Raw genomic sequence first — 26,565 nt, 5'->3', positions numbered from 1 at the left:
AGAGAGCAGTATTGTTAATAACAAAATTTGCAACAACTTTTGCTCTAAAAGTTTTTTGATAACATGCTCCGATTCCCAAATGTTACCATTAGCTTATAGTAAAACAAGAAAATTCATAAAATTTTTCAATTTTCGTATTTATCTCAGTATTGACGCATCTGAGAGTAAAAATACAAGAGAGCAATATTGTTAAGAACAAAATTTGCTACAACTTTTATTAAAAAAGCTTTTTGATAACATGCTCCGATTCCCAAATGTTACCATTAGCTAATAGTAAAACAAAGAAATTCATCAAATTTCCAAATTTTCGTATTTTTCTCAATATTGACGAATCTGAGAGCAAATATACAAGAGAGCAATATTGTTAAGAATAAAATTTGCTACAACTTTTGTTAAAAAAGCTTTTTGATAACATGCTCCGATTCCCAAATGTTACCATTAGCTTATAGTAAAACAAGAAAATTCATAAAATTTTTCAATTTTCGTATTTATCTCAGTATTGACGCATCTGAGAGTAAAAATACAAGAGAGCAATATTGTTAAGAACAAAATTTGCTACAACTTTTATTAAAAAAGCTTTTTGATAACATGCTCCGATTCCCAAATGTTACCATTAGCTAATAGTAAAACAAAGAAATTCATCAAATTTCCAAATTTTCGTATTTTTCTCAATATTGACGAATCTGAGAGCAAATATACAAGAGAGCAATATTGTTAAGAATAAAATTTGCTACAACTTTTGTTAAAAAAGCTTTTTGATAACATGCTCCGATTCCCAAATGTTACCATTAGCTTATAGTAAAACAAGAAAATTCATAAAATTTTTCAATTTTCGTATTTATCTCAGTATTGACGCATCTGAGAGTAAAAATACAAGAGAGCAATATTGTTAAGAACAAAATTTGCTACAACTTTTATTAAAAAAGCTTTTTGATAACATGCTCCGATTCCCAAATGTTACCATTAGCTAATAGTAAAACAAAGAAATTCATCAAATTTCCAAATTTTCGTATTTTTCTCAATATTGACGAATCTGAGAGCAAATATACAAGAGAGCAATATTGTTAAGAACAAAATTTACTACAACTTTTATTAAAAAAGCTTTTTGATAACATGCTCCGATTCCTAAATGTTACCATTAGTTAATCGTAAAACAAGAAAATTCATCAAATTTTTAAATTTTCGTATTTTTCTCAATATTGATGCATCTGAGAGCAAATATACAAGAGAGCAATATTGTTAAGAACAAAATTTGCTACAACTTTTGTTCTAAAAGATTTTTGATAACATGCTCCGATTCCCAAATGTTACCACTAACTAATAGTAAAAAAAAATTCAACAAATTTTTTAATTTTTCTCATATTGACGCATCTGAGAGCAAATATACACAATAGCAATATTGTTAAGAACAAAATTTACTACAACTTTTGTTCTAAAAGTTTTTCGATAACATGCTCCAATTCCCAAATGTTACCACTAGCTAATAATAAAACAAGAAAATTCGTCAAATTTTTAAATTTTCGTATTTTTTTCAATATTGACGAATCTAAGAGCAAATATACAAGAGAGCAATATTGTTAAGAATAAAATTTGCTACAACTTTTGTTAAAAAAGCTTTTTGATAACATGCTCCGATTCCCAAATGTTACCATTAGCTTATAGTAAAACAAGAAAATTCATAAAATTTTTCAATTTTCGTATTTATCTCAGTATTGACGCATCTGAGAGTAAAAATACAAGAGAGCAATATTGTTAAGAACAAAATTTGCTACAACTTTTATTAAAAAAGCTTTTTGATAACATGCTCCGATTCCCAAATGTTACCATTAGCTAATAGTAAAACAAAGAAATTCATCAAATTTCCAAATTTTCGTATTTTTCTCAATATTGACGAATCTGAGAGCAAATATACAAGAGAGCAATATTGTTAAGAACAAAATTTACTACAACTTTTATTAAAAAAGCTTTTTGATAACATGCTCCGATTCCTAAATGTTACCATTAGTTAATCGTAAAACAAGAAAATTCATCAAATTTTTAAATTTTCGTATTTTTCTCAATATTGATGCATCTGAGAGCAAATATACAAGAGAGCAATATTGTTAAGAACAAAATTTGCTACAACTTTTGTTCTAAAAGATTTTTGATAACATGCTCCGATTCTCAAATGTTACCACTAACTAATAGTAAAAAAAAATTCAACAAATTTTTTAATTTTTCTCAATATTGACGCATCTGAGAGCAAATATACACAATAGCAATATTGTTAAGAACAAAATTTACTACAACTTTTGTTCTAAAAGTTTTTCGATAACATGCTCCAATTCCCAAATGTTACCACTAGCTAATAATAAAACAAGAAAATTCGTCAAATTTTTAAATTTTCGTATTTTTTTCAATATTGACGAATCTAAGAGCAAATATACAAGAGAGCAATATTGTTAAGAATAAAATTTGCTACAACTTTTGTTAAAAAAGCTTTTTGATAACATGCTCCGATTCCCAAATGTTACCATTAGCTAATAGTAAAACAAAGAAATTCATCAAATTTCCAAATTTTCGTATTTTTCTCAATATTGACGAATCTGAGAGCAAATATACAAGAGAGCAATATTGTTAAGAACAAAATTTACTACAACTTTTATTAAAAAAGCTTTTTGATAACATGCTCCGATTCCTAAATGTTACCATTAGTTAATCGTAAAACAAGAAAATTCATCAAATTTTTAAATTTTCGTATTTTTCTCAATATTGATGCATCTGAGAGCAAATATACAAGAGAGCAATATTGTTAAGAACAAAATTTGCTACAACTTTTGTTCTAAAAGATTTTTGATAACATGCTCCGATTCCCAAATGTTACCACTAACTAATAGTAAAAAAAAATTCAACAAATTTTTTAATTTTTCTCAATATTGACGCATCTGAGAGCAAATATACACAATAGCAATATTGTTAAGAACAAAATTTACTACAACTTTTGTTCTAAAAGTTTTTCGATAACATGCTCCAATTCCCAAATGTTACCACTAGCTAATAATAAAACAAGAAAATTCGTCAAATTTTTAAATTTTCGTATTTTTTTCAATATTGACGAATCTAAGAGCAAATATACAAGAGAGCAATATTGTTAAGAATAAAATTTGCTACAACTTTTGTTAAAAAAGCTTTTTGATAACATGCTCCGATTCCCAAATGTTACCATTAGCTTATAGTAAAACAAGAAAATTCATAAAATTTTTCAATTTTCGTATTTATCTCAGTATTGACGCATCTGAGAGTAAAAATAGAAGAGAGCAATATTGTTAAGAACAAAATTTGCTACAACTTTTATTAAAAAAGCTTTTTGATAACATGCTCCGATTCCCAAATGTTACCATTAGCTAATAGTAAAACAAAGAAATTCATCAAATTTCCAAATTTTCGTATTTTTCTCAATATTGACGAATCTGAGAGCAAATATACAAGAGAGCAATATTGTTAAGAACAAAATTTACTACAACTTTTATTAAAAAAGCTTTTTGATAACATGCTCCGATTCCTAAATGTTACCATTAGTTAATCGTAAAACAAGAAAATTCATCAAATTTTTAAATTTTCGTATTTTTCTCAATATTGATGCATCTGAGAGCAAATATACAAGAGAGCAATATTGTTAAGAACAAAATTTGCTACAACTTTTGTTCTAAAAGATTTTTGATAACATGCTCCGATTCTCAAATGTTACCACTAACTAATAGTAAAAAAAAATTCAACAAATTTTTTAATTTTTCTCAATATTGACGCATCTGAGAGCAAATATACACAATAGCAATATTGTTAAGAACAAAATTTACTACAACTTTTGTTCTAAAAGTTTTTCGATAACATGCTCCAATTCCCAAATGTTACCACTAGCTAATAATAAAACAAGAAAATTCGTCAAATTTTTAAATTTTCGTATTTTTTTCAATATTGACGAATCTAAGAGCAAATATACAAGAGAGCAATATTGTTAAGAATAAAATTTGCTACAACTTTTGTTAAAAAAGCTTTTTGATAACATGCTCCGATTCCCAAATGTTACCATTAGCTTATAGTAAAACAAGAAAATTCATAAAATTTTTCAATTTTCGTATTTATCTCAGTATTGACGCATCTGAGAGTAAAAATACAAGAGAGCAATATTGTTAAGAACAAAATTTGCTACAACTTTTATTAAAAAAGCTTTTTGATAACATGCTCCGATTCCCAAATGTTACCATTAGCTAATAGTAAAACAAAGAAATTCATCAAATTTCCAAATTTTCGTATTTTTCTCAATATTGACGAATCTGAGAGCAAATATACAAGAGAGCAATATTGTTAAGAACAAAATTTACTACAACTTTTATTAAAAAAGCTTTTTGATAACATGCTCCGATTCCTAAATGTTACCATTAGTTAATCGTAAAACAAGAAAATTCATCAAATTTTTAAATTTTCGTATTTTTCTCAATATTGATGCATCTGAGAGCAAATATACAAGAGAGCAATATTGTTAAGAACAAAATTTGCTACAACTTTTGTTCTAAAAGATTTTTGATAACATGCTCCGATTCCCAAATGTTACCACTAACTAATAGTAAAAAAAAATTCAACAAATTTTTTAATTTTTCTCAATATTGACGCATCTGAGAGCAAATATACACAATAGCAATATTGTTAAGAACAAAATTTACTACAACTTTTGTTCTAAAAGTTTTTCGATAACATGCTCCAATTCCCAAATGTTACCACTAGCTAATAATAAAACAAGAAAATTCGTCAAATTTTTAAATTTTCGTATTTTTTTCAATATTGACGAATCTAAGAGCAAATATACAAGAGAGCAATATTGTTAAGAATCAAATTTGCTACAACTTTTGTTAAAAAAGCTTTTTGATAACATGCTCCGATTCCCAAATGTTACCATTAGCTTATAGTAAAACAAGAAAATTCATTAAATTTTTCAATTTTCGTATTTATCTCAGTATTGACGCATCTGAGAGTAAAAATACAAGAGAGCAATATTATTAAGAACAAAATTTGCTACAACTTTTATTAAAAAAGCTTTTTGATAACATGCTCCGATTCCCAAATGTTACCATTAGCTAATAGTAAAACAAAGAAATTCATCAAATTTCCAAATTTTCGTATTTTTCTCAATATTGACGAATCTGAGAGCAAATATACAAGAGAGCATTATTGTTAAGAACAAAATTTGCTACAACTTTTGTTCTAAAAGATTTTTGATAACATGCTCCGATTCCCAAATGTTACCACTAACTAATAGTAAAAAGAAAATTCAACAAATTTTTTAATTTTTCTCAATATTGACGCATCTGAGAACAAATATACACAAGAGCAATATTGTTAAGAACAAAATTTACTACAACTTTTGTTCTAAAAGTTTTTCGATAACATGCTCCAATTCCCAAATGTTACCACTAGCTAATAATAAAACAAGAAACTTCGTCAAATTTTTAAATTTTCGTATTTTTTTCAATATTGACGAATCTAAGAGCAAATATACAAGAGAGCAATATTGTTAAGAACAAAATTTGCTACAACTTTTATTAAAAAAGCTTTTTGATAACATGCTCCGATTCCTAAATGTTACCATTAGTTAATCGTAAAACAAGAAAATTCATCAAATTTTTAAATTTTCGTATTTTTCTCAATATTGATGCATCTGAGAGCAAATATACAAGAGAGCAATATTGTTAAGAACAAAATTTGCTACAGCTTTTGTTCTAAAAGTTTTTTTGTAACTTGCTCCGAGTCCCAAATGTTACCATTAGCTAATAATAAAATAAGAAAATTCATCAAATTTTTAAATTTTCATATTAACTCAATATTGACGCATCTGAGAGCAAATATACAAGAGAGCAATATTGTTAAGAACAAAATTTGCTACAAGTTTTGTTCTAAAAGTTTTTTGATAACATGCTCCGATTCCAAAATGTTACCACTAACTGATAGTAAAACAAAAAATTCATCAAATTTTTAAATTTTCCTCAATATTGACGCATCTGAGAGCAAATATACACGAGAGCAATACTGTTAAGAACAAAATTTGCTACAACTTTTGTTCTAAAAGTTTTTTGATAATATGCTCCGATTCCCAAATGTTACCATTAGCTGATAGTAAAACAAAGAAATTCATCAAATTTCCAAATTTTCGTATTTTTCTTAATATTGTCGAATCTATCAATACATTAAAAAGTATATTTAACATTAAAAATAATAGAAATACGGAATACTTCCGGTTTTAAATGTCAACCTTAATTTTGTAGTATTCATAATCTTTACGAAAAATCTTTTAAAATGAGTCCAAACACGATGGGGTTATCTGAAAAAATAACCGAGATATTAACATTTCAATGATTTGTAGCTAACTTAATTAACGCTTTGTTAACTTTAAATTTATTGATTTTTTGCTACAACTTTGATATTTTTTAAGATAAAATAGTCGAGTTTGGACTCATTTGAAAGGGTTTTACGTAAAGATTGAGAATTTAATAAAATTAAAGTTGATATTTATAAAAAAAATACGAAAATATTAAAATTTGATGAATTTCGTTGTTTTATTATTAGCTAATGGTAACATTTGGGAATCGGAGCATGTTATTAAAAAACTTGTATAACAAAAGTTGTAGCAAATTTTGTTCTTAACAATATTGCTCTCTTGTATTTTTGCTCTCAGATGCGTCAATATTGAGATAAATACGAAAATTTAAAAATTTGATGAATTTTCTTGTTTTACTTTACCTAATGGTAATATTTAGAAATCGGAGAATGTTATCAAAAAACTTTAATAACAAAAGTTGTAGCAAATTTTGTTCTTAACAATATTGCTCTCTTTCATTCTTGCTCTCAGATGCGTCAATATCGGGAAAAATGCTAAAATATGAAAATTGGATGAATTTACTGTATTTATTGCATAATGGTGTAATTTGGGAAACGGAGCATATTACAAAAAACTTTTGAAACAAACGTTATAGCAAATTTTATTCTTAACAATATTGCTCTCTTGCATTTTTGCTCTCAGATGCGTCAATATGAAGATTTAGCTCTTCAACCTAAGGTGAAAATTTATTAATCGTGCAGAGTTTAATTAAAAAAATCATTGCAACCAGATTTATGGGAATTAGGAATTTATTTATGCCACACTGAAAATGCATTAACTTAGCTTTAAAATGACGTATATCTCACTATGATATAGCAATTGGTTTCTGAGATACGATTCAATCAATTTTATGACTACCAAAATGAACAGTGTCTAATTCAAAAAATCGTAGCAATCAAGTTTATAGAAACTAATAAATTATTTATGGTACACGAAAACTAAATTAAATTTGCTTTAAAATGCTTCTTATATCATCAGGACACCCCCGTTAGTTTTTGAGATACGATACCTTACATTTGTGGTAATACATCAAAATTTATTAATCGTGTAAAGTTTAATTAAAAAAAACATTGCAACAAGATTTATGGGAATTAAGAATTTATTTATGGCACACTAAAAATACGTTAAGTTAGCTTTAAAATGACGTAAAGCTCACTATGATATCGCAATTAGTTTCTGAGATACGATTTAATCAATCTTATAATTACCAAATTGGATGAATTTATTGCATTTATTGCATAATGGTAATATTTGGGAAAGGGAGTATATTACAAAAAAACTTTTGAAATAAAAGTTATAGCAAATTTTATTCTTAACAATATTGCTCTCTTTAATTTTTGCTCTTAGATGCGTCAATATCGAGAAAAATACTAAAATATGAAATTTGGATGAATTTATTGCATTTATTGCATAGTGGTAATATTTTGGAAGCGGAGCGTATTACAAAAGAACTTTTGAAACAAAAGTTATAGCAAATTTTATTCTTAACAATATTTCTCTCTATCATTTTTGCTCTTAGATGCGTCAATATCGAGAAAAATACGAAAATATTAAAATTTTTACAACTTTTTGGTAATCGTGTAATTTTTTTTGCCACTGCCAAATTAGAATTGTGTGTGCTCATCGGGTTCCCTAGGCCACCTTGAACATCTTAGGAACAAAAAAAATCGAAAAAATTAAAAATCGCGAATTTATGCCTTAAGGAAGTAAGTACTTAGTCATTGCCAAAATTGAAATGTGTGTATTAATCGTGTTCCCGAAGATGTTTTACATAGTTTAGATGCAAAAAATTTTCAAAAATTAAAATTTCACATTTATAGCTACTTTTTGGTAATCGTGTAATTTTTTTTGCTACTGCCAAATTTGAATTATTGAATGTGCTCATCGTGTTCCTTAGGTCATGTTGAACATTTTAGGAACAAAAAAATTAAAAGTTTATTAATAAGTTTTATGAGTTAACCCGCTCGAACGTTAATTAATTGATTAATTAATTAATTTAAAAAAAAAGAATCCTCACCCTCCAAGTCCTCCAAGCCGCCGCAATCACCCTTTGACTCCTCCTCATTTTTTGAAACTTCCTCCTCTGTCGATACCCTCGATAGCATTTCTGGATGAGAGCTGCCAAATAATGCAGTCTTTCTCGCCGGAACTCTTCTAGTTCAAAAACCGTGCGGGGGCTCCGCACAAAAACCTTCGTTCGTCCGAAAATGAATTCAGCCCCCGGAAGTGGGAGGCTTTTTAAGATTGTTGAAACTCCCTCGATGGATGGGCCGTAAAATTTGGGCCAAGTCGATGAGTTCAACATCTTGTATCTGTGTAAGAAATGGGAGTAAAGTAGGCGGTAGCAATATCCGGTTCGCCAAAGTTCCACGGTTGGGAGTAAACATAAATATCTGACCTAAAACGAAATTTAATTAAATTAATTAATAACAAAAAAAATTAAATTAATCAAATTTTATCAAAAAATTATTATTACCTGGTGTTGTACTAAAGATATCTCAAAAATTTTTGCTTGCTTAACTTCATTTGGTTTAATACATCGTATATAATGACTATGCCGTGGTAATAAACTCTTTAATAACGAATTTAGCGTTATTTTTAGGTGATTCGTAGCGGATAGAGTTCGCTTTAAAGTACACCGTTTCGGATTTCCCTCCGGAAATAGTTCCTGCACCAACGAGTTATTACACCTGTACATGGCGCGATAAAGCTCTTTTGAGAGATCGTTGCGATTTCGCTCGATGAAGTTCCGAATTGTGTAGGTAACTGGACCGGCGAAGTGTTTAATTCTGGAAATAAACGGAAAAAATGTAACTTAAAAATTCGTGGAAGCCGAGTTATACAGTGTGTCCCCGGATAGGTGAAACGACTCTTATAAAAGGTAAAATTTTTTCGATATTAATTGTCATCTTTTGGGGTTTAGCCCTGCTTGATTAACGACTAATTTTGAACATATTATCAATTATTAAAAAACAAGTGAGCCTTGACAGTGAAAGAAAAACTCTTTTTGTGGCAGGTAAAGTACCTTTTCTGTTTACAATACGTGAAAGTGTTACTAAGAAGTTTTGTTCAGAATGAAAAACTATGGGCATATGCAAATTTTCGGATTGATCGGCCTACTTTGAAAAAATCCATATCAAACAATTTTATTTCTAACAAAGACTGCCATGGAAAAACAAAATTGCTTTCCTGTCACTGTTAATCTCTCAAACTGTAATTTAGTAAACTTAAAGTGTTTTTTAAACAGAATGTTAACATTACAGGAAAAAGTTTACGTGATTCAGTGTTATGGAACCGGGAAAAAACCGATTATTGCTTTATTTTGTGAAAAATTTCCAAATACTGCAATTAAAAGAAGTACTTGTTGGCGTTTAATCAAAAGATTTCTTACAGCAGGAAGTATTCACTCTAAGAAAAAAAAATTATGATGAAACTGATTAACTATGATCAACTGTTTTCCTTTGTGGGCGAACACACACTTAATTTCTTGTGAACATTTTCAGAACGGTTTGTTTATTTCTCCCTAATAATCTGAATCTCAAAACAAAAAGTCGTAATAAGGTACTATTGACGAAAATAATAAACAATAGGTTTTATCAAAGTAGCCTGATGAAAATTTGCATATGGCCATAACTTTTCATTCTGAATAAAATTTCTTAGTAACATTTTACCATACTGTAAACAGAAAAGGTACTTTACCTGACACACAAGAAGTTTTAGCTTCAGTATCAACACTCACTTGTTTTTTAAAATTTGAAAATATGTTCAAAATTAGTCTTTAATCAAGCAGGCCTGAACCCCAAAAGATGACAGTTAATATCGAAAAAAAATTACGTTTTATAAGAGTCGTTTCACCTATCCGGGGACACACTGTATATAAAAATATATACATAACATTTTTTTTGATCGAATCAAAAATTTTTATTAACAAAATTTGTTTAGAATTCCCTCAGGAACAGTTTGTTAACAAAATTTTTTGCTAACTTGAAATTTTAATTTCCCTCCGAATAGTATAAAAATTAATTTTTTGAGGTAATATCCTTATTATTGATTTAATCAAAAAATGTTGTTAACAAAATTTGTTTAGAATTACTTCAGGAACAGCGTTTGTTAATAAAATTTTTTGCTAACTTGAAATTTTAATTTCCCTCTGAATAGTATAAAAATTAATATTTTTGAGGTTATATCCTTATTGTTGATTTAATCCAAAATTTTTATTAACAAAATTTGTTTAAAATTACTTCAGGAACAGTGTTTGTTAATAAAATTTTTTGCTAACTTGAAATTTTAATTTCCCTCTGAATAGTATAAAAATTAATCCTTTGAGGTTATAACCTTATTGTTGATTTAATCAAAAATTTTTATTAACAAAACTTGTTTAGAACTACCTCAGGAACAGTGTTTGTTAATAAAATTTTTTGCTTACTTGAAATTTTAATTTCCCTCTGAATAGTATAAAAATTAATCCTTTGAGGTTATATCCTTATTTTTCATTTAATCAAAAAATGTTGTTAACAAAATTTGTTTAGATTTACCCCAGGAACAGTATTTGTTAATAAAATTTTTTGCTAACTTGAAATTTTAATTTCCCTATAAATAGTATAAAAATTAATATTTTTGAGGTTATATCCTTATTTTTCATTTAATCAAAAAATGTTGTTAACAAAATTTGTTTAGATTTACCCCAGGAACAGTATTTGTTAATAAAATTTTTTGCTAACTTGAAATTTTAATTTCCCTCTGAATAGTATAAAAATTAATATTTTTGAGGTAATATCCTTATTATTGATTTAATCAAAAAATGTTGTTAACAAAATTTGTTTAGAATTACTCCAGGAACAGTGTTTGTTAATAAAATTTTTTGCAAACTGGAAATTTTAATTTCCCTCTGAATAGTATCAAAATTAATATTTTTGAGGTTATATCCTTATTGTTGATTTAATCAAAAATGTTGTTAACAAAATTTGTTTAGAATTACTCCAGGAACAGTGTTTGTTAATAAAATTTTTCGCTAACTTGAAATTTTAATTTCCCTCTGAATAGTATGCCACCAAAATTAATTATCTCGATAATTATTGTTTTTATCAAAAAATGTTTTAAATAAAACTTGTTTCAATTTCGATTTTGAATCAATTATCTTAATAAAAAAAATTTACATCTCTATTAATTAAGCATCTAACGTAAGTATAATTATGTATAAAAACGGAAAAATTATTATTTTGAGGTTATCTCTTTAATTATTGATTAAATCAAAAAAAAATTGTTGACAAGGCTTGTTTAGAATTGTTTCAGGAACAATTTCTGTTAACACAATTTTTTTCTAACTTGAAATTTTAATTTCCCACTGAATAGTATGCTACAAAAATTAATATTTTTGAGGTTATATCCTTATTGTTGATATAATCAAAAATGTTGTTAACAAAATTTGTTTAGAATTACTCCAGGAACAGAGTTTGTTAATAAAATTTTTTGCTAACTTGAAATTTTAATTTCCCACTGAATAGTATGGTACAAAAATTAATATTTTTGAGGTAATATCCTTATTATTGATTTAATCAAAAAATGTTGTTAACAAAATCTGTTTAGAATTACTCCAGGAAAAGAGTTTGCTAATAAAATTTTTTGCTAACTTGAAATTTTAATTTCCCTCTGAATAGTATAAAAATTAATATTTTTGAGGTAATATCCTTATTTTTGATTTAATCAAAAAATTTTGTTAACAAAATTTGTTTATAATTGCCTCAGGAACAGTGTTTGTTAATAAAATTTTTTGCTAATTTGAAATATTAATTTCTCTCTGAATAGTATAAAAATTAATATTTTTGAGGTAATATCCTTATTATTGATTTAATCAAAAATCAGATATAGAGATATCACCTGAGTGTTGTTGAAAACGTTAAAATGGCGTTTTTTGGGTTATACTCAAATAAATTACAAATAATAAATGGTGGAATATAAAGGGTGATGGGAAATGTTTTTGGGGGTGTTACCGAATATTTTTTAATAACAAAACTTTTTTCAGACACTCTTAGTTTTTGAGATATCACCTCAGTGTTGTTGAGAGCGTCAAAATGTCGTTTTTTGTGTTATACTCAAATAAATTAGAAATAATAAATGCTGGAATATAAAGGGTGGTGGGAAATGTTTTTGGGGATGTTACCGAATATTCTTTAATAACAAAACTTTTTTCCCACACTCTTAGTTTTTGAGATATCACCTCAGTGTTGTTGAGAGTGTCAAAATGTCGTTTTTGTGTTATACTCAAATAAATTAGAAATGATAAATGCTGGAATATAAAGGGTGGTGGGAAATGTTTTTGGGGATGTTACCGAATATTTTTTAATAACAAACCTTTATTCCCCCACAATTAGTTTTTGAGATATCACCTCAGTGTTGTTGAGAGCGTCAAAATGACGCTTTTTGGGTTATACTCAAATAAATTAGAAATAATAAATGGTGGAATATAAAGGGTAATGGGAAATGTTTTTGGGGATGTTACCGAATATTTTTTAATAACAAAACTTTTTTCCCACACTCTTAGTTTTTGAGATATCACCTCATTGCTGTTGAAAGAGTCAAAATGGCGTTTTTTAGGTTATCCTCAAATAAATTAGAAATAATAAATGCTGGAATATAAAGGGTGGTGGGAAATGTTTCTGGGGATGTTACCGAATATTTTTTAATAACAAAACTTTTTTCCCACACTCTTAGTTTTTGAGATATCACCTTAGTGTTGTTGAGAGCGTCAAAATGGCGTTTTTTGGGTTATACTCAAATAAATTAGAAATAATAAATGGTGAAATATAAAGGGTGGTGGGAAATGTTTTTGGGGATGTTACCGAATATTTTTTAATAACAAAACTTTTTTGCCCCACAATTAGTTTTTGAGATATCACCTCATTGCCGTTGAAAGAGTCAAAATGGCGTTTTTTAGGTTATCCTCAAATAAATTAGAAATTGTTAATGCTGGAATATAAAGGGTGATGGAAAATGTTTTTGGGGAAGTTACCGAATAGTTTTTAATAACAAATCTTTTTTCCCCCACTCTTAGTTTTTGAGATATCACCTCAGTGTTGTTGAAACCGCCAAAATGGCGTTTTTTAGGTTAAACTCAAATAAATTAGAAATAATAAATGCTGGAATATAAAGGATGATGGGAAACGTTTTTGGGGATGTTACCGAATATTTTTTAATAACAAAACTTTTTTCCCACACTCTTAGTTTTTGAGATATCGCCTCAGTGTTGTTGAAACCGTCAAAATGGCGTTTTTTGGGTTATACTCAAATAAATTAGAAATAATAAATGCTGGAATATAAAGGATGATGGGAAATGTTTTTGGGGATGTTACCGAATATTTTTTAATAACAAGACTTTTTACCACACTCTTAGTTTTTGAGTTATCACCTCATTGCTGTTGAAACAATCAAAATGGCGTTTTTTAGGTTATACTCAAATAAATTAGAAATAATAAATGGTGGAATATAAAGGGTGATGGGAAATGTTTTTGGGGATGTTACCGAATATTTTTTAATAACAAAACTTTATTACCCCACAATTAGTTTTTGAGATATCACCTCAGTGTTGTTGAGAGCGTCAAAATGACGCTTTTTGGGTTATACTCAAATAAATTAGAAATAATAAATGGTGGAATATAAAGGGTAATGGGAAATGTTTTTGGGGATGTTACCGAATATTTTTTAATAACAAAACTTTATTCCCCCACAATTAGTTTTTGAGATATCACCTCAGTGTTGTTGAAACCGTCAAAATGGCGCTTTTTGGGTTATACTCAAATAAATTAGAAATAATAAATGGTGGAATATAAAGGGTGGTGGGAAATGTTTTTGGGGATGTTACCGATTTTTTTTTAATAACAACACTTTTTTCCCCCACTCTTAGTTTTTGAGATATCACCTATACTGCAATAAATAATAAAATAATTTCACTTACTGGAAGCTGCTCTTTGGAATGATGGGGTCCCCAATTAAGCAATGTGAGTGTCCAGCGCAGCATTGCTCTATCCTCGTTAAGTACCCTTGATCGGAATGCGACGTCGGTTCCTCCAATAGCGACAAAATTCCATGAGTTTCGTGCTCTAACAGCTGACATATGCTGCTGCAAATAAAATTAATCAAACACTCAAAAAAAATCGATTTAGTAAATAAAAAAATGTACCCATTACTAAAATACTCAATCCTAGTCCACTCCAGCCCCTCCTTAACAATTTCTTCCTGCTCCTCCTTCAACGTGCACATCAAAATCGCCTGTTGCAGCTTTTCATTGCAATAATTAATGAGCAACTGTTCCAACCCGTTATTTTCGAACGTTTCAAACCCGTAGAAATCTAAAACGCCCAAAACTTTACGTTTATTACACCGCGTTTGTCTCGAAACCTTAAACCCAATCAACTAAATTAATTTATTTTGCCAAATTTGTTTTTTATACTTTTAGTTTGTCGTTGATTTTATTAACAAGCCACGTAAACAATCGGCTGTACAATATCCTGCAGAGCGAGTCGTTCGTTTTTGACGCTTCGAACGAGTTTAATTCGGCCAAAATACCCTCGTCTAAATACCGACTCGTTAAACTCCGTTGTAACCATTTGAATTCGACGTTTAAAATTTCGCAGACGTCGTATAATTCTAAAAAAACTTTTTGTTTAGTGATTTTATTTAATAATTAACCATCGAGCGGTCATAAAGTTTATGAGACCTAATTTAGCCGACTTGAGAAATCATTAAAAAGTTTCCGGACATCTTCAAAAATGCTCTGGAAATCTTTATCACTGTCTAGAAAGCGTTTAGACACTATTTAATAACCATAGGGACCATTAAATATCTTTTAGACACTTTTGGTCATCTATTACTACAAGTCAAATTTAAAATTTTTTCGTTTTTTTTGTTCCTAAAATGTTCAACTTGACCTAAGGAACACGATGAGCACACACAATTCTAATTTGGCAGTATCAAAAAAAATTACACCATTGCAAAATGTAGCAATAAATGTAAAATTTTAATTTTTGAAAATTTTTTGCTTCTAGACTACGTAAAATATGCTTGGGAACACGACTAATACACACATTTCAATTTTGGCAATGACTAAGTACTAACTTCCTTAAGTCATAAATTCGCGATTTTTAATTTTTTCGACATTCTTTGTTCCTAAGATGCTCAACGTGGCCTACGGAACACGATGAGAACACACAATTCTAGTTTGGCAGTGACAAAAAAAATTACACGATTGCAAAAGGTTGTAAAAATTTTAATATTTTTGTGTTTGAGCAAAATTTGCTACAACTTTTGTTCCAAAAGTTTTTTTGTAACATGCTCCGATTCCCAAATGTTACCATTAGCTAATAGTAAAACAAGAAAATTCATCAAATTCTAAAATTTTCGTATTTTTCTCAATATTGACAAATCTGAGAGCAAATATACAAGAGAGCAATATTGTTAAGAACAAAATTTGCAACAACTTTTGTTCTAAAAGTTTTTTGATAACATGCTCCGATTCCCAAATGTTACCATTAGCTAATAGTAAAACAAGAAAATTCATAAAATTTTTAAATTTTCGTATTTTTGTCAATATTGACGCATTTGAGAGCAAAAATGCAAGAGAGGAATATTGTTAAGAACAAAATTTGCTACAACTTTTGTTCCAAAAGTTTTTTGATACCATGCTCCAATTCCCGAATGTTACTATTAGCTAATAGTAAAACAAGGAAATTCATCAAATTTTCATATTTTTGTCAATATTGACGCATCTGAGAGCAAAAATACAAGAGAGCAATATTGTTAAGCACAAAATTTGCAACAACTTTTGTTCTAAAAGTTTTTTTATAACATGCTTCAATTCCCGAATGTTACTATTAGCTAATAATAAAACAAGGAAATTTATAAAATTTTTTAATTTTCGTATTTTTTTCAATATTGACGCATCTGAGAGCAAAAATACAAGAGAGCAATATTGTTAAGAACAAAATTTGCAACAACTTTTGTTGTAAAAGTTTTTTGATAGCATGCTCCGATTCCCAAATGTTACCATTAGCTAATAGTAAAACAAGAAAATTCATCAAATTTTTAAATTTTCGTATTTTTCTCAATATTGACGCATCTGAAAGCAAAAATATAAGAGAGCAATATTGTTAAGAACAAAATTTGCAACAACTTTTGTTCTAAAAGTTTTTTGATAACATGCTCCGATTCCCAAATGTTACCATTAGCTAATAGTAAAAGAAGGAAATTCATCAAATTTTTAAATTTTCGTATTTTTCTCAATATTGACGCATATGAGAGCAAAAATACAACAGTGCAATATTGTTAAGAATAAAATTTGCAACAACTTTTGTTCTAAAAGGTTTTTGAGAACATGCCCCGATTTCCAAATGTTACCATTAGCTAATAGTACAACTAGAAAATTCATCAAATTTTTAAATTTTCGTATTTTTCTCAATATTCACGCATCTGAGAGCAAAAATACAAGAGAGCAATATTGTTAAGCACAAAATTTGCAACAACTTTTGTTCTAAAAGTTTTTTTATAACATGCTTCAATTCCCGAATGTTACTATTAGCTAATAATAAAACAAGGAAATTTATAAAATTTTTTAATTTTCGTATTTTTTTCAATATTGACGCATCTGAGAGCAAAAATACAAGAGATCAATATTGTTAAGAACAAAATTTGCAACAACTTTTGTTCTAAAAGTTTTTTGATAGCATGCTCCGATTCCCAAATGTTACCATTAGCTAATAGTAAAACAAGAAAATTCATCAAATTTTTAAATTTTCGTATTTTTCTCAATATTGACGCATCTGAGAGCAAAAATACAAGAGAGCAATATTGTTAAGAACAAAATTTGCAACAACTTTTGTTCTAAAAGTTTTTTGATAACATGCTCCGATTCCCAAATGTTACCATTAGCTAATAATAAAACAAGGAAATTCATCAAATTTTAAAATTTTTCTCAATATTGACGCATCTGAGAGCAAAAATACAAGAGAGCAATATTGTTAAGAACAAAATTTGCAACAACTTATGTTCTAAAAGTTTTTTGATAACATGCTTCCATTCCCAAATGTTACCATTAGCTAATAGTAAAACAAGAAAATTCATCAAATTTTAAAATTTTTCTCAATATTGACGCATCTGAGAGCAAAAATACAAGAGAGCAATATTGTTAAGAACAAAATTTGCAACAACTTTTGTTCTAAAAGTTTTTTGATAACATGCTCCGATTCCCAAATGTTACTATTAGCTAATAGTAAAACAAGAAAATTCATCAAATTTTTAAATTTTTCTCAATATTGACGCATCTGAGAGCAAAAATACAAGAGAGCAATATTGTTAAGAACAAAATTTGCAACAACTTTTGTTCTAAAAGTTTTTTGATAACATGCTCCGATTCCCAAATGTTACCATTAGCTATTAGTAAAACAAGAAAATTCATAAAATTTTTAAATTTTCGTATTTATCTCAATATTGATGCATCTGAGAGCAAAAATACAAAAGAGCAATATTGTTAAGAACAAAATTTGCAACAACTTTTGTTCTAAAAGGTTTTTGATAACATGCTCCGATTCCCAAATGTTACCATTAGCTAATCGTAAAACAAGAAAATTTATCAAATTTTTAAAATTTCGATTTATCTCAATATTGACGCATCTGAGAGCAAAAATGTAAGAGAGCAATATTGTTAAGATCAAAATTTGCTACAACTTTCGTTCCAAAAGTTTTTTGACAACATGCTCCGATTCCCAAATATCTAGTGTAAGTTAGATCTGATCTCATAAAATTTATGACAAGCGCTCGCTCCAAAGTTATTAATTAATAATTACTTACCATAATCGTTTGCGATGCAACAACCTTCCGTTCCATCGATGTTATTGCAAGGAACGAATTTTAAATTCCCCAATTTTAAAATAACTGCGATTACCTGGAAGATATTTAGAACCTCCTCTGGTGCAAAGTTGAGAATTTCTAAAGCGTTTTTTGTATACACGAAAAGTTGCTTGTCTTTTTCGTCGGTTTGGGTGGGAACGTGCTCGTCGTGGGATTGCAAAATTTCGTATTGCTCAACGTTTCGTTGCAATTTAAGACATTCTAAAAGATTGTTTTTTTTTTATTATAATTATTTTGAATGAAGTATTTGGTTTTACTTAGGAGTTGGATGTCTGCGCCTGAGAGTAGTTGGTAGAATATGTGGAAGTTTCGATCGCCAAACGATAAATTTGTGACCCTAGACTGTAAAATAAAATCATAAAATAAATGTATTGCTTTAGGAATTTCGATTTTAATAAATCGATATACTGGAAAGTATTTTGAATGATTAAATACCTTATCCAAAAAATCTGCAGTATGGAAAGTACATAAAGGAAAGTATATGATAAAATCGTTGTTGTATGATATAAAATTACGGTTAAAGATTTTAAGGACAAATTTAATCTAATCAAATTATCTAAGAAAGCTTTTTTCTCAAAATTTTTTTATATAAAGTTTTTAAACAACATACAGATTTCGAAAGAAGACATCTTCAGCTTCAATTTGAGCCATAAATCGCTTCTTCATTATCATAAATAAAAAAGTTATGATTTTTTGAAAATTAACTATTTTAATAAAATTATCTAAAAAAGCTTTTTTCTAAAATTTTGTTATATAAAATTTTTAAACAACACAGATTTCGAAAGAAGACATCTTCAGCTTCAATTTGAGCCATAAATCGCTTCTTCATTATCATAAATAAAAATGTTATGATTTTTTGAAAATTAACTATTTTTTTTAAACCTAATCAAATTATCTAAGAAAGCTTTTTTCTCAAAATTTTTTTATATAAAATTTTTAAACAACATACAGATTTCGAAAGAAGACATCTTCAGCTTCAATTTGAGCCATAAATCGCTTCTTCATTATCATAAATAAAAATGTTATGATTTTTTGAAAATTAACTATTTTTTTTAAACCTAATCAAATTATCTAAGAAAGCTTTTTTCTCAAAATTTTTTTATATAAAGTTTTTAAACAACATACAGATTTCGAAAGAAGACATCTTCAGCTTCAATTTGAGCCATAAATCGCTTCTTCACTATCATAAATAAAAAAGTTATGATTTTTTGAAAATTAACTATTTTAATAAAATTATCTAAAAAAGCTTTTTTCTAAAATTTTGTTATATAAAATTTTTAAACAACATACAGATTTCGAAAGAAGACATCTTCAGCTTCAATTTGAGCCATAAATCGCTTCTTCATTATCATAAATAAAAATGTTATGATTTTTTGAAAATTAACTATTTTTTTTAAACCTAATCAAATTATCTAAGAAAGCTTTTTTCTCAACATTTTTTTATATAAAAGTTTTAAATTACATACAGATTTCGAAAGAAGACATCTTCAGCTTCAATTTGAGCCATAAATCGCTTCTTCACTATCATAAATAAAAAAGTTATGATTTTTTGAAAATTAACTATTTTAATAAAATTATCTAAAAAAGCTTTTTTCTAAAATTTTGTTATATAAAATTTTTAAACAACATACAGATTTCGAAAGAAGACATCTTCAGCTTCAATTTGAGCCATAAATCGCTTCTTCATTATCATAAATAAAAATGTTATGATTTTTTGAAAATTAACTATTTTTTTTAAACCTAATCAAATTATCTAAGAAAGCTTTTTTCTCAAAATTTTTTTATATAAAAGTTTTAAACTACATACAGATTTCGAAAGAAGACATCTTCAGCTTCAATTTGAGCCATAAATCGCTTCTTCATTATCATAAATAAAAAAGTTATGATTTTTTGAAAATTAACTATTTTTTTTAAACCTAATCAAATTATCTAAGAAAGCTTTTTTCTCAAATTTTTTTTGTATAAAGTTTTTAAACAACATACAGATTTCGAAAGAAGACATCTTCAGCTTCAATTTGAGCCATAAACCGCTTCTTCATTATCATAAATAAAAAAGTTATGATTTTTTGAAAATTAACTATTTTAATAAAATTATCTAAAAAAGCTTTTTTCTGAAAATTTTTTTATATAAAATTTTTAAACAACATACAGATTTCGAAAGAAGACATCTTCAGCTTCAATTTGAGCCATAAATCGCTTCTTCATTATCATAAATAAAAATGTTATGATTTTTTGAAAATTAACAATTTTTTTTAAACCTAATCAAATTATCTAAGAAAGCTTTTTTCTCAAAATTTTTTTATATAAAAGTTTTAAACTACATAGATTTCGAAAGAAGACATCTTCAGCTTCAATTTGAGATATAAACCGCTTCTTCATTATCATAAATAAAAAAGTTATGATTTTTTGAAAATTAACTATTTTTTTTAAACCTAATCAAATTATCTAAGAAAGCTTTTTTCTCAAATTTTTTTTGTATAAAGTTTTTAAACAACATACAGATTTCGAAAGAAGACATCTTCAGCTTCAATTTGAGCCATAAATCGCTTCTTCATTATCATAAATAAAAAAGTTATGATTTTTTAAAAATTAACTATTTTTTTAAACCTAATCAAATTATCTAAGAAAGCTTTTTTCTCAACATTTTTTTATATAAAGTTTTTAAACAACATACAGATTTCAAAAGAAGACATCTTCAGCTTCAATTTGAGATATAAATCGCTTCTTCATTATCATAAATAAAAAAGTTATGATTTTTTGAAAATTAACTATTTTAATAAAATTATCTAAAAAAGCTTTTTTCTGAAATTTTTTTTATATAAAATTTTAAAACTACATACAGATTTCGAAAGAAGACATCTTCGGCTTCAATTTGAGCCATAAATCGCTTCTTCGTAATCATAAATAAAAAAGTTATGATTTTTTGAAAATTAACTATTTTTTTTAAACCTAATCAAATTATCTAAGAAAGCTTTTTTCTCAAAATTTTTTTAAATAAAGTTTTTAAACAACATACAGATTTCGAAAGAAGACATCTTCAGCTTCAATTTGAGCCATAAATCGCTTCTTCATTATCATAAATAAAAAAGTTATGATTTTTTGAAAATTAACTATTTTAATAAAATTATCTAAAAAAGCTTTTTTCTGAAATTTTTTTTATATAAAATTTTAAAACTACATACAGATTTCGAAAGAAGACATCTTCAGCTTCAATTTGAGCCATAAATCGCTTCTTCGTTATCACAAATAAAAAAGTTATGATTTTTTGAAAATTAACAGTTTTTTTTAAACCTAATCAAATTATCTAAGAAAGCTTTTTTCTCAAAATTTTTTTATATAAAAGTTTTAAACTACATAGATTTCGAAAGAAGACATCTTCAGCTTCAATTTGAGCCATAAACCGCTTCTTCATTATCATAAATAAAAAAGTTATGATTTTTTGAAAATTAACTATTTTTTTTAAACCTAATCAAATTATCTAAGAAAGCTTTTTTCTCAAATTTTTTTTGAATAAAGTTTTTAAACAACATACAGATTTCGAAAGAAGACATCTTCAGCTTCAATTTGAGCCATAAATCGCTTCTTCATTATCATAAATAAAAAAGTTATGATTTTTTAAAAATTAACTATTTTTTTAAACCTAATCAAATTATCTAAGAAAGCTTTTTTCTAAAAATTTTTTTATATCAAGTTTTTAAACAACATACAGATTTCGAAAGAAGACATCTTCAGCTTCAATTTGAGCCATAAATCGCTTCTTCATTATCATAAATAAAAAAATTATGATTTTTTGAAAATTAACTATGTTTTTTCAATCTAATAAAATAAAATAAATTAAAATTAAAATATTGGAATTTCAAAAAATGATATTAACAAAAATAATTGCTTTTTTAATTCTAAATAAATATTTTTTATAAAATTTTTCGATTAAAACGATATTCTTCGAAATATATTGAGTTTCATTTTACGTACTATTCAGTGGGAAATTAAAATATTGGAATTTCAAAAAATGATATTAACGAAAATAATTGCTTTTTTGATTCTAAATAAATATTCCTTAAAAAAACTTTCGATTAAATCGATATTCTTCGAGATACATTGAGTTTCATTTTACGTACTATTCAGTGGGAAATTAAAATATTGGAATTTCAAAAAATGATTTTAACGAAAATAATTCCTTTTTTAATTCTAAATAAATATTCCTTACAAAATTTTTCGATTAAAACGATATTCTTCGAAATATATTGAGTTTAATTTTACGTACTATTCAGTGGGAAATTAAAATTTTGGAATTTCAAAAAATGATATTAACGAAAATAATTCCTTTTTTAATTCTAAATAAATATTTTTTATAAAATTTTTCGATTAAAACGATATTCTTCGAGATACATTGAGTTTCATTTTACGTACTATTCAGTGGGAAATTAAAATATTGGAATTTCAAAAAATGATATTAACGACAATAATTCCTTTTTTAATTCTAAATAAATATTCCTTTCAAAATTTTTCGATAAAAGCGATATGCTTCGAGATACATTGAGTATCATTTTACGTACTATTCAGTGGGAAATTAAAACATCGGAATTTCAAAAAATGATATTAACGAAAATAATTCCTTTTTTAATTCTAAATAAATATTTCTTAAAAAATTTTTCGATAAAAACGATGTAGTTTGAGATACATTGAGTATCATTTTACGTACTATTCAGTGGGAAATTAAAATATTGGAATTTCAAAAAATGATATTAACGAAAATAATACCTTCTTTAATTCTAAATAAATATTCCTTACAAAATTTTTCGATTACAACGATATTCTCCAAGATACATTGAGTATCATTTTACGTACTCTTCAGTGGGAAATTAAAATATTGGAATTTCAAAAAATGATTTTAACGAAAATAATTTCTTTTTTAATTCTAAATAAATATTTTTTATAAAATTTTTCGATTAAAACGATATTCTTCGAGATACATTGAGTTTCATTTTACGTACTATTCAGTGGGAAATTAAAATCTTGGAATTTCAAAAAATGATATTAACGAAAATAATTGCATTTTTAATTCTAAATAAATATTCCTTACAAAATTTTTCGATAAAAACGATATGCTTCGAGATACACTGAGTATCATTTTACGTACTATTCAGTGGGAAATTAAGATATTGGAATTTCAAAAAATGATTTTAACGAAAATAATTCCTTTTTTAATTCTAAATAAATATTCCTTACAAAATTATTCGATTAAAACGATATTCTTCGAAATATATTGAGTTTAATTTTACGTACTATTCAGTGGGAAATTAAAATATTGGAATTTCAAAAAATGCTATTAACGAAAATAATTGCTTTTTTAATTCAAAATAAATATTCCTTACAAAATTTTTCGATTAAAACGATATGTTTCGAGATACATTGAGTATCATTTTACGTACTATTCAGTGGGAAATTAAAATATTGGAATTTCAAAAAATGATATTAACGAAAAAAATTCCTTTTTTAATTCTAAATAAAAATTCCTTAAAATTTTTTTCGTTAAAAACGATATTCTTCGAGATACATTGAGTATCATTTTACGTACTATTCAGTGGGAAATTAAAATATTGAAATTTCAAAAAATGATTTTAACGAAAATAATTCCTTTTTTAATTCTAAATAAATATTCCTTACAAAATTATTCGATAAAAACGATATGCTTCGAGATACATTGAGTTTCCTTTTACGTACTATTCAGTGGGAAATTAAAATATTGGAACTTCAAAAAATGATTTTAACGAAAATAATTTCTTTTTTAATTCTAAATAAATATTTTTTATAAAATTTTTCGATTAAAACGATATTCTTCGAGATACATCGAGTATCATTTTACGTACTATTCAGTGGGAAATGAAAATATTGGAATTTCAAAAAATGATTTTAACGAAAATAATTGCTTTTGTGATTCTAAACAAATATTTTTTAAAAAATTTTTCGATTAAAACAATATTCTTCGAAATATATTGAGTTTAATTTTACGTACTATTCAGTGGGAAATTAAAATATTGGAATTTCAAAAAATGATTTTACGAAAAAAAATCCTTTTTTAATTTTAAATAAATATTTTTTATAAAATTTTTCGATTAAAACGATATTCTTCGAGATACGTTGAGTTTTATTTTACGTACTATTCAGTGGGAAATTAAAATATTGGAATTTCAAAAAATGACATTAACGAAAAAATTCCTTTTTTAATTCTAAATAAATATTTTTTATAAAATTTTTCGATTAAAACGATATTCTTCGAGATACGTTGAGTTTTATTTTACGTACTATTCAGTGGGAAATTAAAATTTTGGAATTTCAAAAAATGATATTAACGAAAATAATTCCTTTTTTAATTCTAAATAAATATTCCTTACAAAACTTTTCAATTAAAACGATATTCTTCGAGATACATTGAGTATTATTTTACGTACTATTCAGTGGGAAATTAAAATATTGGAATTTCAAAAAATGATTTTAACGAAAATAATTCCTTTTTTAATTCTAAATAAATATTCCTTACAAAATTTTTCGATTAAAGCGATGTGCTTCGAGATACATTGAGTTTCATTTTACGTACTATTCAGTGGGAAATTAAAATATCGGAATTTCAAAAAATAATTTTAACGAAAATAATTGCTTTTTTGATTCTAAATAAATATACTTTACAAAATTTTTCTATAAAAGCGATATTCTTCGAGATACATTGAGTATCATTTTACGTACTATTCAGTGGGAAATTAAAATATTGGAATTTCAAAAAATAATATTAACGAAAATAATTCCTTTTTTAATTCTAAATAAAAATTCCTTAAAAAATTTTTCGGCTAAAACGATATTCTTCAAGATACATTGCGTATCATTTTACGTACTATTCAGTGGGAAATTAAAATATTGGAATTTCAAAAAATTATTTTAACGAAAATAATTCCTTTTTTAATTCTAAATAAATATTCCTTAATAAATTTTTCGATTAAAACGATATGTTTCGAGATACATCGAGTTTAATTTTACGTACTATTCAGTGGGAAATTAAAATATTGGAATTTCAAAAAATGATGTTAACGAAAATAATTGCTTTTTAAATTCTAAATAAATATTTTTTATAAAATTTTTCGATTAAAACGATATTCTTCGAGATACATTGAGTTTCATTTTACGTACTATTCAGTGGGAAATTAAAATATTGGAATTTCAAAAAGTGATTTTAACGAAAATAATTGCTTTTTTAATTCTAAATAAATATTCCTGACAAAATTTTTTGATAAAATTAATAATTCTTGAGATAACCTCAAAAATATCATTTTCATACCAGTGTGCAACGCCACCTGGAGGAGATTTAGAATTTTTTAGTTAAAAAATTGATTTTAAATGACTTTATAAATAAATATTATATGAAACATTTTTCGATAAAAATGATATGCTTCGAGATACACTGAGTTGTATTGAATATCATTTTATGTACTATTCAGTGGGAAATTAAAATATTGGAATTTCAAAAAATGATTTTAACGAAAATAATTCCTTTTTTAATTCTAAATAAATATTTTTTATAAAATTTTTCGATTAAGACGATATTCTTCGAGATACGTTGAGTTTTATATTACGTACTATTCAGTGGGAAATTAAAATTTTGTAATTTCAAAAAATGATATTAACGAAAATAATTCCTTTTTTAATTCTAAATAAATATTCCTTACAAAACTTTTCAATTAAAACGATATTCTTCGAGATACATTGAGTATTATTTTACGTACTATTCAGTGGGAAATTAAAATATTGGAATTTCAAAAAATGATATTAACGAAAATAATTCCTTTTTTAATTCTAAATAAATATTCCTTACAAAACTTTTCAATTAAAACGATATTCTTCGAGATACATTGAGTATTATTTTACGTACTATTCAGTGGGAAATTAAAATATTGGTATTTCAAAAAATGATATTAACGAAAATAATTCCTTTTTTAATTCTAAATAAATATTCCTTACAAAACTTTTCAATTAAAACGATATTCTTCGAGATACATTGAGTATTATTTTACGTACTATTCAGTGGGAAATTAAAATATTGGTATTTCAAAAAATGATATTAACGAAAATAATTCCTTTTTTAATTCTAAATAAATATTCCTTACAAAACTTTTCAATTAAAACGATATTCTTCGAGATACATTGAGTATTATTTTACGTACTATTCAGTGGGAAATTAAAATATTGGTATTTCAAAAAATGATATT

At 26.2% G+C, this 26,565-nt stretch overlaps 1 protein-coding gene across 1 annotated transcript in view; it reads right to left on the bottom strand.

The window, feature by feature from the left end:
* The window catches only part of LOC111421450 (Myosin 95E), a 58,424-nt gene that overhangs the window by 30,039 nt on the left and 1,820 nt on the right, over positions 1-26,565 (bottom strand). Inside the window, exons 4-11 of the mRNA XM_071199169.1 lie at positions 18,743-18,756; positions 18,565-18,649; positions 18,248-18,508; positions 14,856-15,052; positions 14,586-14,803; positions 14,361-14,525; positions 8,886-9,198; positions 8,427-8,807 (exon numbers count right to left, since the gene is read on the bottom strand). Coding sequence (XP_071055270.1) covers positions 8,427-8,807; positions 8,886-9,198; positions 14,361-14,525; positions 14,586-14,803; positions 14,856-15,052; positions 18,248-18,508; positions 18,565-18,649; positions 18,743-18,756 — 1,634 coding nt within the window. The remainder of the gene's footprint in view (positions 1-8,426; positions 8,808-8,885; positions 9,199-14,360; positions 14,526-14,585; positions 14,804-14,855; positions 15,053-18,247; positions 18,509-18,564; positions 18,650-18,742; positions 18,757-26,565) is intronic.

Source organism: Onthophagus taurus, chromosome 10, assembly GCF_036711975.1.
Source record: "Onthophagus taurus isolate NC chromosome 10, IU_Otau_3.0, whole genome shotgun sequence".
NCBI classification, from domain to species: domain Eukaryota; kingdom Metazoa; phylum Arthropoda; class Insecta; order Coleoptera; family Scarabaeidae; genus Onthophagus; species Onthophagus taurus.
This window is presented reverse-complemented; position numbering and strand designations above follow the sequence as displayed.